The 14,472-nt window shown below is 42.6% G+C and overlaps 1 protein-coding gene across 1 annotated transcript in view; it reads left to right on the plus strand.

Annotated features, from left to right (window-relative positions):
• The window catches only part of LOC146816609 (cysteine-rich venom protein-like), a 559,639-nt gene that overhangs the window by 421,490 nt on the left and 123,677 nt on the right, over positions 1–14,472 (plus strand). The window contains exon 5 of the mRNA XM_085610485.1: positions 10,624–10,714. Coding sequence (XP_085466611.1) covers positions 10,624–10,714 — 91 coding nt within the window. The remainder of the gene's footprint in view (positions 1–10,623; positions 10,715–14,472) is intronic.

The raw sequence follows: 14,472 nt of genomic DNA on the forward strand, positions 1-14,472 counted from the left end.
ACTTCCTTCATTCTTCTAGAGGCAAAATCTATCGTGACTTCTTTGCCCCTTTCTTTTTTTAGTTCAAGTACATTTTATTGAAATTTTCGCAAAATGAACAGAGATAAAAAGCAGAGAAAGAAAGTACAGTAGTAAGTGATAAATTAACCAAAAAACAAACACAAAATACAATGAAGAAAGGAAGGTTCCATCTTGCACCCATGCTACAAGGAAGAGACTTAAAATACACAGTGGATAGCAACAGGACCTATGATAGGAACACAACCTAGAAGTACATTAGGAAAGATGACGTCATGGCATTGTATCAATCACTGTAATGAATAGGTCCCACAGATCAGATATATAAATATACAAGTATATACTGTTTGATGTTTAGCTTTACAAACTTAATATACTCAATCCTATCACATTATTGTTTCCATCTTACAACCCTAATATAGAGCACTTTAGTATGGATTGTATAGCTTGTCTAATTTGACATAAATGACAAGTGGTACAATGAATGAAAACATCATATGTGTCAGTGTATGCCTTAGAGGGAGGTAGACAGTTTGTCCAAGTAGCATTCGCATATTGTCATCATATTTCTAATTGTGACAACACAGCTCCCATGTTTCATGCGCTAGCATCCCCTGTCACAAATATTTCTTGACCTTCAACATAAGATTGAAGTGAAGGAACAGCCACTATACTCTGTTTAATGCAATCAAAACATTTTTGACCCCTCAAAGTTTGCATTCTTCTTCAATAATGACCTAAAACAGTCTGTCATGTTAGCAAAATTAATAATAAATTTCACGTAAACCTCACAAAGACCTGAAAACTACCTAAGGTGGTCTTTGTTAGTGGGATGCGGGGTGTTTCCATTTCCTTCTACAATGCTTGGTTTAGGTTTAGCACCCTCTGAAGCCAAAACATGGCCCACATACTCAATTTCATTTACTCAAAAAATGCATCTGTCATTTCTAATGGTGACCCTATTTGATTCCAAAATAGTTAATACTTGTACCACACATTTGTCATGCATTTTGTTGGCATTATCAAATATCAAAATGTCATCTTGAAAAATGACTACATTTTGAACCATCTCAAACATTTTTGACATGACTTTCTGAAAAACAGATGCACCTGAGGCCAGCCCTAGAGACATGCAACAAAATTGGAATGTTCCATCAAGTAGGACCAAAGCTGTGGGGTGACGCCATTTTTCATCCAACAATTCTTGATGATATGCTGGTCGCAGATCCAGTTTTGAGAACAATTTGGACTGATCTACATTATTAATCAAGTATTCTATACTCGGCAGCGCAAACTTTTCTACCAAAATGGCAATGTTGACAGATCTTAAATCAACACACAAACGTAACTCTACAGATGATTTTGTTGCTAGGACTACTGGGGAAAGCCACAACAAAGCATCAACAGGTTCAATTATTCCATCATCTTGCATTTTCCTTACAATTTGAGACAGTTCACCTGTAACACAATGGGGTACATTGCGCAGTTTGTTCCAAGTTCAGCTTCTTACAACACGATCTTTATTCAGTTTATCAGGCATAATCTGTGTGTAGATTTTAAAGTTGTTCTTCAGCAAATAAACTTGTCTGTGTAAGAAATTGGGTGTTGAACTTGGATATCTTTGCAGGGTCACCCTAAACCTTTTTGCCTTCACCACTTCTGTTTTCTGAATTTCACATTTGTTGGCATTAGGACTCTATGCACTTTACCATTTGTAACCAGTGATAAAGTTCATATACTCTCTCCCTACAAGAAAGAAATATTGGCTACATCAGAGAGAACTCTTTCTGGATTAACAGAAGTTTTCTTCAAGTACCACCCAACGGGAAGCTGCTGAAAGCTTCATCAGAACTGACACAGAGTGAGGCAAAACCCCATAAAGCCCCGCTGCACAGCTTCAAACTTCATTGGAATTCATGCTGAGCAATGCAAAAGCCACGCAACGCCTCGACACAAAGAGGAAAGTCTCATCAGAACTTATTCAAAGTCTCGCAAAGCAACACTGTGAAGACATACCATTAAGAACATCAGGTAAAATATCAGTAAGTCAAACTTGGTCCCGTGCCCTGCCTGCACCATATCGCTGTCGGCATGAACTTGTTACTTTCTCCAGGTCCAGTGTGACCAGATACCATTAATTGGTGCATTATGCTTCTAAGTGCAATACTTACCTAAAACTTTGAAATTCAATATTGTGGGGCTTCTGGTTGGATTTTTGTCGTTCTCGTATCAATTTATTTATTAAAATATTTTGAACTTTTCTAAATTGGTTTGGGATTTTTCTTGTGTTGTGTCTTCGCTTTATTACTGCTTGTATGCTTCATAAATATATTACCTCTAAATTAAATCTGAATGCTTTTGTGTGAATCTATCAAAGGATTAAGCACAGGATAGTTTAGTATGTGAGCATATAAAGAAGCAAGAGGCACACTGTTGATGAGCACTGTAAAGATTTGATTTTGGTTTTATTTCTTATACAGCACACCAACACCAAAGGTTTCCAATCACTAAGACACAGATTTTGGGGCTGATTACGAGTTTGGCGCAGTTGCTCCGGCTCTCCGCCTGCACACCTACACCAAACCTGCGCAAGGACCGATAGCCGTATTGTGAGCTGAACTCATGTACGGTGGATGGTCCTTTGCCTTTCCCATGGCGGTGCCTGAAAAACAGGTACCGCCACAGGATGGCAAAAAAAGTTCTAGCACGGCATGGACAGTGATGTCAATGCTTTGTTGGAACTTTGAGGTAATACAGACAGGGGGACACATGTTGTGCCCCCCTGCCATGGGGACCCTGTAAAGCCTCCTTTGTTCCTCCATCACCAGCCTTTTCATGGCGGGGCTCCCGCCATGAAATAGCTGGCATTGGCAGAACTTGTAATATGCTCAGCAGGACTGTGCTAGTCCTGCTGAGCATCTTACATTGTGGCCGCTGCCAGGGAATGGCTGCTCCCTGGAGCAGCCGGTGGTCCTACACCAGAACGACTTTCAAAGTTGTAATGCGGCAGATGATGAACTGCCACCACAGGACTTGAAATCAGGCTCTTAGAGTGTCCACCACAGAAGAATATAACAAAATAAGTGGATTTTCAAACATTTCTTGACAACCACAAGTTCCGTAATCTGTGTGAGGTGGATAGGCAACTGTTTTCATGGTTTGCTCCTGGAATCTTAAAGGAACCTTCAACTTGCCTGCCATGTTTAGTGCCTAGACTGGTCTATGTTCTATTGATAAAATGGCTATCTAGTATGCAAACATGCAAGTGAGTCGCAGTACCCATTGCCTTTGTCACTTGCTGTACAATGATCTGGCTTGCATTCAAACGGCAGGACTATGTTTGACAATATTTACACATACAGATTACAAGTCAAAGATGAAAAAGGGGAGTCATGTGGCACCCACACTGTGATGACTGTGCCCTTAAAATAAAACTGCTTGTATCTTATCCTTCAAAAGGATTCAAACCATATCAATACAGTTCCCACAATTCCTACCTTTCTGAGGCGGCTGATCATAATATTATGGTCAACCATATTAAAAATTGCTGAGAAGTCTAGGAAGACCATTGCTACCATGCAACCTTTGTAAGACCAGAGAGACTCTTGGTACCCCAAATGTTTGTATTCCTCCTCCACTTTTCTCACCTGGTTTTTCCTGGTATTAGGACTCTGCACACTTTACCACGGCTAATGAGTGCTAAAGTGGTGGTGCACTCCCCCCTAAACATGGTAGTATTGCTTCATAATCAATTGACATATTTAATTTACTTATAAGTCCCTAGTAAAGTGGTAATACACGTGCCCAGGGCGTGCACATTAAATGCTACTAGTAGGCATGTAGCACTGATTGTGACATCCCCTTAGTTAGTCCTTTAACCATTTCTCAGAACTGCCACAACAGAGCCTGTGTGTGCAGTTTACACTGCCATGTCAACCTGGCAAAATAAAACTTTAGCCAAACCTGAACCCTCTTTTTTTATATCCCTAAGGTAGGCCCTGGACATCCCAGAGGGCAGGGTGCAATGTATTTAAAGGGCATTGCATGTACTTTTATCTTTTACACGTCCTGGTATTGAAAAACTCTCAAATTTGTTTTTTACTTCTACAATGTCTATCTTTCACATAGGATAACATTGGGATTACCTTATTGCATAGTATAAGAGTAATTTCCAATTGTGAATAGATAAATCCTTCAAGTATGATGTCTCTGGAAACACAATTTAAAATCCAAACTTATGATGAAGTCGGATTTTAAATTGTTATTCTGAAAATGGCACTTTGAGAAAGTTAGCATTTTCTCGCTATGGCCATTTGGTGCCTGTTGCCTGTCTCTGATCACATGACTGGGTGTAGTTGGCAGTCAGGCTTTGTGTATTCCTCCAAGACAGCCAAACACAATGGTAGCTTATGTGTGTCTTAATGGACCATCCCTGGCAAGATGGGAGGGAGCAGCTCGGCATACCTTCTCTTACAGCTGAATAGGATGAGCCCTGTCCACACGCAAAGGGCTGCATATGTCCCTGTAGTGGGTCTGGAGCATGGACAGGAAGGGAGAACAACTGTACACTACCAAGGTATGTCTTTGAAGTCTCCCCCAACTTCAAAGGCACCATTGGGTATAAGTTCTGAACGTCAGAGACTACCACATCAGTACACTTCTAGAGCTGTCAATACTCTGCCAGGAAGAAAGACTGATGTGCTCCCGAAGGACTGCCACTCTGCTTGACTCCTGCTTTGCTGTGCTCCTGAATTCTTGCCTGGGTGAGAACTACTGGACCTGCATCTTTTGAACCCAAAACCCAGAGTGACTTCAGATCAGGCTGATCTGGCAGATCCTGATCTGCCTGATCCTAATCTGCCTGATCCTGGCAGATCAGGATGCCGCTCTGAGGCCTGTTAAGCCTCATGGACATAACAGGCCTACAGCCACTTGCACCTGGACTCTGCCATCTGTAAGTCTACCGTACCAAGTGGTGGCACCCCAGTCCTGGAACCCTTGGAAGTGTGCCTAAGGTGCTTGCCAGTGCAACCATGGCATCTTTTGTGCTGTCCGACGCATCCCCGCGATGACCCGACACATCTCCTTGGCTGAGAGGCACATCCATGAGCAGAAATGACGCATCACCACTGCTGCATGGATTGGACCCATTGCAAAAGACCTGCATCGCTGCTGCAACCTGAATTTTGGGACCGATGCATCTCCTTCAGAACTGCCGCTGCACAACACTTTCCCTGGTGCAGCTCCTCGTATCTCTCATCAACAGTAGCCTCGACGACAAAACTCTGCATCGCTGCTTCATAGCTCATCGCAACCGATGCATCGCCTTGACTGCGCATAGCAACCCTGACACCAGTCTTGCATTGCAAGCTCCATTAATGGGATCATCGTAACAAAGCAGCAGGACCTCGACCCACAACCTCGCCGCAACTCGGAACCGACACATTGCCTCGGCTGCACGACGCTTCTTCGAAGCGGATCAATGCCACACTCTGCAACCGAGATTTAAGATACCCTGTGCAGCGGGCCTAAATGGATCCCTGTAGCTGGCTGGCACTCCATCACAGCTGACCTGAATGTCTGACTGTGTCCTTGTCTGGTGCCACCAGATATCCCCAATAGCATTTTGTGCTTCTTTGCCCTATTTTCACCATAAATTTTCAATATCTCTGGTTCTACTAATTGGATTTTTGACGTTTTGGTCTTGTTTTAGATCTATTTTTCTAAACTGTTGTGGAATCTTTTTGTGTGGTGTTTTTACTGTTTTACTGTTTTACATACTACTTCTCATTTAAGCCTGACTGCTCTGTGCCAAGCTACCAGATGGTGAGCACAGGTTAAATTGAGGTCTGCTTGTACCTTACCCTGACTAGGATTGTGGTTCCTGCTTGACCAATGCTTACACCCAGTCATCCAAATACCCAATTGGTAACAACCTTCATCTAGTTTCTTCTGTTTTTTCTTAGATGCTAGCGTGAGTGCTGTCTCTGCCCCCCCCCCTTCCTGTGCGGAAACCAGAGTCCATAGATGTGTGTCCACCAGTTTTTTAAAGGTTGTACCCAGTGCAGGGAACAATATATATAGTTAATAGTTATCGGTCTCTTTGCGGGAGAATGACCTTTTCAATATTAAAGTGGTTGAGATAGCCAAATAGAAGGATTGTAGATCCACTTCTGTGGTTAGAAACTGATTATAGCATTTTCACACAAAGCCTGACAGAGTGTCTGTTTAGTTGGCTGAATTAATCAATCATAAACCTGTCTCTACTGTCTGCCTTGAAAGGAGGCTGAAGCTTGCCTATTTCATATATGATGCCCCACCTAGCAAGTCACCCTGTTGCCTAAGTATTATGTTCTGACCTACTTCTATATCTGGGTGTTTGGTTTCAACTTTGGATTGGAAAATTCTGAATTCCTATAACAAAACCCTTGAGAGATATATATGGAAAGGCAAATACATTTGGATCAAGGAATGACTTCAATAATAGTAACAGCTTTTGTGACAGGAGACCTGCCTTCTTGATCTGCTTTGCTAAAAAGATGGATTTTAACATGAAAAGTTTGATTTCGTAGATGATCATTACATATATTTTTTTTTTACAAATCGAATGTCAATCATCACTATAAGATCTGCATCACTGTCTTTTTGTCTGGTTGGCCTTCAATTTTCCTACTTTTAGTTAGTGGTTCAACCAGTCATAGTTAGGATGAATTGTGCAGTGCCTGAGTGTCAGCTGCAATAAAAACAAGGTGTTAGAAAAAATGATTGATTCAATCTGAGCAACCAATGATATCTCAGAACTGCATTCCAGCCCGTCGTTTTGCAAGCACTATGACTCACAGAGACGGCCATATCAAAATTAGTCTTGGACCTGCTCCAGTAGCTACAGTCCAGCCTGGACTGCTGGCTAAGTCCCCACCAGATGCAAGCACAAGCATTCTCAGACCAGTTTAGCGGGGCGAGTGCAACATAAAACAATGCAATAGAACAAATGGATTAATTTCAGCCACTGGTGATTCATTAGTGCTACATCACAGTCCATCATCTTTCACCTACTATGCCACTTGAGACAGGGGTCAGCTATGTGCAAGTCAGGATTGGTCCTGTAACAAAAGAAATACTCTTTTTATGAAAACTTGAAGTCATGTCGGCAGAAAACGTTTGAGATGGTTAAGAGGAAGGCATGCTGCAGTGTTGTTTTGGTAAATGTTGATTCAGGGCCGGCTTTAGTGCTGGTGGCACCCGGTGCTACAATCCTTTTTGGCGCCCTCACACCCCATGACTGCCTGCTCAGATTCTCTCACTGTCACCAGGAAAAAGTGCCCATCCTCTCCAATCATAAGTTATTGATAAAAACAGCGCCCCCCACCCTGAGGTTAGCACCCCCTTCAATGATCAGCGCCCTGTGCGGCCGCACCTGTTGCACTGCCCTAAAGCCGGCCCTGTGTTGATTGCTCAGAAAGGTTTTGTATGTTAGATAATGCTTTCTGGATTCATGTTGCTGTACATTTTTATATTTTAGATTGGATACAGAGTGCTAGACATTAAAAGTCATAGGCTTGCAAAGGGCACTAGAAAAACTTTGAAAATACAGCTTAAGTGGATTATTTAAATCATGAAAACTGTGTACATCTTGTAAGCCACTCACATCATAAAAAGATTTAAGGACCTGTACAGGATGTGTAGTAAGCAGACTGGCTATGGTCAAACCTAGTTTATGTTTGATTCTTGCAATGAATGACATTGTTGATATCCCTGAGAATTTGTGATAAGGAGTTTGAAGCTGTTCACTTCAACAAGATTTAAGGAGCGAGGTAGAAGTAGGTGACAATTAGATGAGCATAAAAGTCTCAGATTTGTGTTTGAGGACAGCAAAATGGCTTATAATGATAAACTTTAAGGTCTAGAGGTCAGACGTACAAAGAGTTCCAGTGGTTGCAAACCCACAGATTCAGTAAATTTGAGGGTTTGCAACCTCTAAAACTCTTATTGTAATGTAATAAAGCCAATTAACAATTTGTAAAAGATTTTCTGAATGTATAAATGTATTAAGTAAACTTTAAGAAATCGCTGTTTGGAAGGAATGTGTTTGGGAGCCCCTTCAAAGTACCGAATCCTTAAGGAATGCATTAATGTTTTGTGACTGAAATCCCATTCCAAAACATTAACATTTTACTACCAAATCAAAATTGATGGTAAGTCATTTGTTAACTGGAGCCTTTCTCTTTGAAAATGTTGCCAAAAATGCTTTTAAGGAGTAGGCAGTGGTCCATGGGACCTCTGCCTACTCCTAGAAAAGGTTTGTTTCACTCTTAGTTTTTGGCACTATGATTGTTTGGACTTTCCATCTATGGATGCATTTAAAAAGGTACTGCTGCCTGAAATTGGGTTACTAATTCTAGATATAGTGACCCCTGCTCACTTAATAAATACAGTATGGTTAGGTCAAAACACAGTTGTTAGATGAACTCTGTTCAATCCCTTCATGGTACAAGCGGCAAGAAGGGTTGAACTGGCCTGTAGGGCATTCTGGCAATGCCCAAAGAACTGGTCTAACAGGTCAGTATGTGGGCAGTTTTGGGGCCACCTGTGGGTCTGCTTTATAGTCTGTGGGACGTTTTATACTGTTGATTTCCCTGATATTTGCACAAAGTGCCTGCAGTAAGCACAGATGCATAGTCGCCCATACCTTGCAAAACCTTTATACAGTGTCAAGTTTGACACTGACACTTTTTGAAAATGTGGAAGACATTTTATCTATCTGATTTGCTAATCGAGATCACTTTTATTTTTGTGAGTGGGGCCTATTTTCTGTCCCAGCTGACCTTGACAGAAGGCAATCACCAGAGTTGTATGTGTTAAGATCAAGCAGAAAAAACAATTTGAAAATCAATAATACAATACAATACAGCCCAGCCCAGCCGTGTGTCCTGTACTCACAGTGCCACTGAAACCAAGCTACACCTCGCTGAGGAGCCCTTTTCAGGGTGAAACTGGTCCTAGACTGCTTGTGTTCCGATTCAGTGAGGACTTGACCTGTCAGTTCAGGTTGGACTGTTCGCAGGAGGAGCAAGGTCAAGGCTAATTTGCATATAGATGAGTCCAAACTGAGGTAGCATGGTGAGCAAAATAACAATGGATTGGAATGCTACCTGAGCAATTGTCAGTGGTTAGACAAATTACAAGCATTCTTCCATCATTTTTTGTGTGTTTGATGTACCGCCCTAATTGAAATGGTATGCTCAGACCTGGGACTCATGCTCACTGAGCACTGCGACCAAGCTGTACCTGGCTAATAAGCCCTGTAGTATTTCTGTGCTCACAATTACCACATCTGGCATTTGTTGAGCCGTTGATCCTGGGTCTTAAAACACCAGGCTACTGAGAATGACCTTGAGCAGTATCCCGATCCACCCAGTGGCGTAACGAAAGTTGAGGGGGCCCCCCTGCAAGGTACCTGGAGGGCCCAACTCCGGATTTAAACCGGAGCTCTCAGGCCAGAGTACCTTGCTGAGGGGGCCCCCTGCAGCCCAGCCCCCTGCACGGTGTGGGCTGCGGGGGCCTGTGTTACGCGCCTGGATCCGCCCAGGGATACAGCTTCCCATCATTCGTATTGAAGGCCTCAGAAAATCTGGTTGCTCCTTTTCGGGGTGCAGACATGAATATGTGAAAGGAAGGCTGGTATTTCAAGTCTTCAAGATAGTGTTATATGAACATGGTAATAGAACATTGATTTGTCGGCGAGGTAAGTGGGAATTAAAAGGTACTGATTTTGCGCTGTGTTTACATGTACATGAAGGGGCAGATTTACAAGCCCCCTGCGCCTCTTTTACGCCGCCGTTGCATCACTTTTGTGACGCAGCGGCATCGCAAAATCAGCGCCATGCTGTGGGGTATTTACAACGTGACGCATCTGGGAGATGCGTCACGATGTAAAGTCCTGCACCAGAAGTAGCTGTTCCTGTGCAGGGGGGGGGGGCGTTCCGTCGCAGGAACGCCTCCTAAAAGTGGCTTACTGAAATCTACAAGATTTCACTCAGTCACTTTTGAGCCCATGCTGCATCAAAACCCTGTACCTGCTTGAAGCAGGCATAAGGATTGACCCGGAATTGTGAAGATAGAGCACTCCAGAGCCTCGCTGTAGCTGCGTCGCGCTTGCGACACAACTCCAGCAATGCGCTGCATTTACGGCACAGATGCGTCACGCATCTGAAGTTTTGCCCCATGGTGCGCCGCATTGTAAATGCGGCGCATCCATGGTGGCGGAGCCGTGACGCACAATAACTGGCGCATCCCTGCTGATATGCAGGGATGCGCCAGTTATTGTAAATCTGCCCCTAAGTGTCTAACGATGATATAAGTATTCTTGAACTGCTATTCATGTTTGAAAATGTATACAATGTCAACAGTTAAAAAGTGACTGATGAGGGGTTTTATGGAATTATGGAAGCATTATTTATGTTATAAATAGCTATCTTGATTAGAATTTTTTTTTTATTCACTGGTCCAGTTCGTGGCACAAGCCCGCCCTGTTGAATAATTGGAATTGTTTTTTCCCAAAATAACACGAGTTAAAATGGCAATTGTATTTTATTTTTTACTTAGACATGGAATGAAGAAGCTGCAACTTTTGCTGAAATTTGGGTTCGAAAATGCATCTTTAACCACAGTCCTCAAGCACAAAGGACACGTAATGGTATTATTACATTTTGTTAAATATTTATTCAGTATCAGAAAACACAGCTTCTGTCTGAACCGCATTTCAATAGCTAATCCGTGCTAACTCTTCAGTGTTGATTCTGCCCTATCCTGTCAGTTTCTCATTTTAATCAATTCCTAACGTCAGTGCCTCCACTTCCAATTTTAATGTGTTGGGGAAGCGAAGCAGGGATACAAAGATTTATCCTCACTCTTTTTATTAACTTTTTGTTGCCCTGTCCCAAACTGTTGCCACTAAGTGGAACTCTAAAAAGACGAGGAGGAACAAAGATTAGCTAAAATTAGCAAAAAATAATACAAATCATACAATTTTAAGTTATAAGGATGCAAGTTAAATGTTTTGTTCCCATGACTTTTCCCTATGAACATTTATAACTACGTACAATGGGGCAGATTTACAATAACTGGCGCATCCCTGCATATCAGCAGGGATGCGCCAGTTATTGTGCGTCACGGCTCCGCCACCATGGATGCGCCGTATTTACAATGCGGCGCACCATGGGGCAAAAACGGACAGATGCATGACGCATCTGTGCCGTAAATGCAGCGCATTGCTGGAGTTGCGTCGCAAGCGCGACGCAGCTCCAGCGAGGCTCTGGGGTGCCCTATCTTCACAATGGTGCGTCAATCCTTACGCCTGCTTCAAGCAGGTACAGGGTTTTGATGCAGCATGGGCTCAAAAGTGACTGAGTGAAATCTTGTAGATTTCAGTAAGCCACTTTTAGGAGGCGTTCCTGCGACGGAACGCCCCCCCTAGACAGAAACGCCTACTTCTGGCGCAAGGCTTTACAACGTGACGCATCTCCCAGATGCGTCACGTTGTAAATACCCCACAGCATGGCGCTGGTTTGGCGCTGCCGCTGCATCACAAAAGTGACGCAACCGCGGCATAAAAGAGGCGCAGAGGGCTTGTAAATCTGCCCCAATGTCTTTATTTAGAACATACCCACATTATTTTTGCTTTAAATGCTTTAAGTCTATTTTACTTAAATGGATACAATTATTCACAGTATACCCGATCCACAAATACCTTGTGCTTGAAACAATGCATCACTAGCAAATAGCTCAGTATTTTAGTTGACATGTACCCTGAAGTATTTTGGGGGCCCACTTAAAAACTTATAGATAATTATATTCAGTGCTTAATTCAGGTCACATCACCCATTGCTCCTAACAGCGCTACCTATGACGTTAGCAACACAATCACTAACCATCACACTCCTATAAAAGTGACAATTCAGACTTTTATTAAACATTAACAGTGACTAATACCTGCTACCCAAGCTATGCTTATAGCATTGGGTGGCAGATATTAGTTAATTTCAATGCACATGGAATTATTACACAAGTATGGTTGTGCTCGCTCGATAGTTACACAAACAGCACCGCCATGCGGCAGGCTTTCATAAGTGCTGGTGTTAACGATAAAGTGCTGGTGCCAAGCACTGGAAACCACCGGCTCAAATTAATATGATATTAGACACCTTAGAAAACATATCAGTTTTTCTTGTAAGGATTTTAGGTTTGCCCACATCTTCTGGACTTGTTCTAGGTTATTTTGTGTAGAGTTTGCTTTGTTCTGCTACATTCCACCACTCTCACTAATTTGAAGTTCGAGGGGAAGTTACTCCCTCACGAACATGACTGATATCCCTTCCACCATAATATAAGTGCAAACCCTGACAGATATCCTGTCCGCCAAATTACAAGTGCCGTAAATGCGCCTCTAATACAGTGGACGGGATATCCATCATGTTTGTTTTAGAGTAACCCATCCACCGCACTGTAAATCAGGTCCTTTATCTTTAAAAACATTTATAGATAGTCCATAACTTGTTTATTTGCATTCATCTAGTCAATGTTTGTTATGGTTATACCTGCTGTTCAGCCTGTGTGACTGGGTATGTGGAATGTTGGTGTGATGAGGCTGTGGAATGTTGGATGAGTGTAGTGTTAGTTGGAGGATGGGCTGAGCAGCAGGAAGGCTGATCCTGGTGGGATTCTTCTTATCATCTTACTTAATAAACCTATTTGCCTAATCTACTTTGAAACTGGACATCCTCATTGTACAACATATTTTGGAGAAATTGGTGAAATTCTGTTGAACGTCTCCTCATCTTTTTGAGTGATTCAGCGTAAAACGACCAATAATAATAACTTGCTCATGTGTTCTGCATGCACTGACTTTGTGGGAAAGCTGGAAAGTGACTCAGCATTAATTGACTAATCATAATAACTTGCTTGGAACCTCTACCTGAGCTGACATTGGGAGAACAGCAAATTTTCTCTTGACTGAAAATCAGTTTCAGTTCAAAGAGCAGCTGAATTTTCACTTGTCTTGGGGTTAGTGGGCTGTCTAACATCCTCACTGTTGGAATTATCAATGGTGTGTTCTTTTGTAGAAGTAACCGCTCTGATGCAGGGGTAGGTTCATGTTGTGGACCCATTTTAAAGTTGTCACGTTGAGGCCCAAAGTATTGACCTCTTTAGTTGCAGCGCACAAGCTTTAAATTGTAAAATTGTAAATTATATGTACTCTAGAGGATTGGCTTTGTATACTTTGAGTTGAGTGTGGCAGAGGTAGAGTATATTAGAGTTGAGAGCACTTGGTAAGTTGAGTGCCTCATAGGTTTGAGATCCAGAGGTAATCTTGCGTGTTACTGAGTATTTGTGTATAGACATTGAGTATTCTTGGGTTCTTGGGGGTTTGTGTTCATAACAGTATTGGTGATTGAAGTTTGCTTTTTCCACCCTTCTACTGGTTAAGGGTGAAGGGCAGAGTTTAAGCCAAATGAATGTCTTTGAAGTTTGCTGATCCACCCTTCCTACGGGGTAAGGGTAAGGGGCAGGTTTAAGCCAACACTTGAGTGTTTGGAGATTTATTGTGTTAGTGAAATTGTTTTTATTCCATCCTTCCTACGTGTTAGGGGTGAAGGGCAGCGACAGAGCCAACACAGGCGTGTTTCAAATGTTTTAGTGTGCCATCCTTCCTACGGGGTAAGGGTGAAGGACAGGAGTTGAAGCCAAACGTCTTGTGATTGAAGAGGTTTTTTTCCATCTCTACTATGGGTTAGGGGTGAAGGGCAGTGATTGAGCCAACTGATGGGTGTTCATGGGTATATTATTAAGTTGTCAATTAAGAGTTTTCCATCCCTACTTTGGGTCAGGATGAAGGGCATCATTTAAGCCAAACATTTTTTTCCCGATGCGTTGTTCAATCCTTACTTTCGGCCAGGATAAAGCACATCATTTAAGCCAAACATTTTTTTTTACTGAAGCGTAGTTCCATCTGCACTTTGGGTCACAGTGAAGGGCATCATTTAAGCCAAGGTTTTCCATCTGTTACTATGTTTTCTTAGTCATTATGAACTGTCCCTCACCGCACCTTCGGTGGTGAGTTTCCCTGCTTGCTGTCTTTTATGTCAGCCTGGCCAGCCGGCGCTTTTGTGGCATTAGGGGTAAGCCTGGGCATAGTTCGCGGAACCCTGCGAAGTGCAAATAAAAAGCTCCATCACGCTATGCAGAGCTCCGCGAGCAGTGGAGTGCTTTAGATAAATGCCACTCCCAGTGACTTTCAGTGCCAGGTGCTTATCCACACTGTTCAATCATCGCAAACGGCACCATTACTTAGCGCAATCAAGAGCTGCTTCCTTTCTGCCGCTGGAGTAGATTTTTACTCGAGCAGCAGCTTTCTCAACGCGAACAGATAGTTTCTCAATGCGACCGGTCGTGAGC

The sequence above is a fragment of the Triturus cristatus genome, chromosome 6 (genome assembly GCF_964204655.1).
Source record: "Triturus cristatus chromosome 6, aTriCri1.1, whole genome shotgun sequence".
NCBI lineage: Eukaryota > Metazoa > Chordata > Amphibia > Caudata > Salamandridae > Triturus > Triturus cristatus.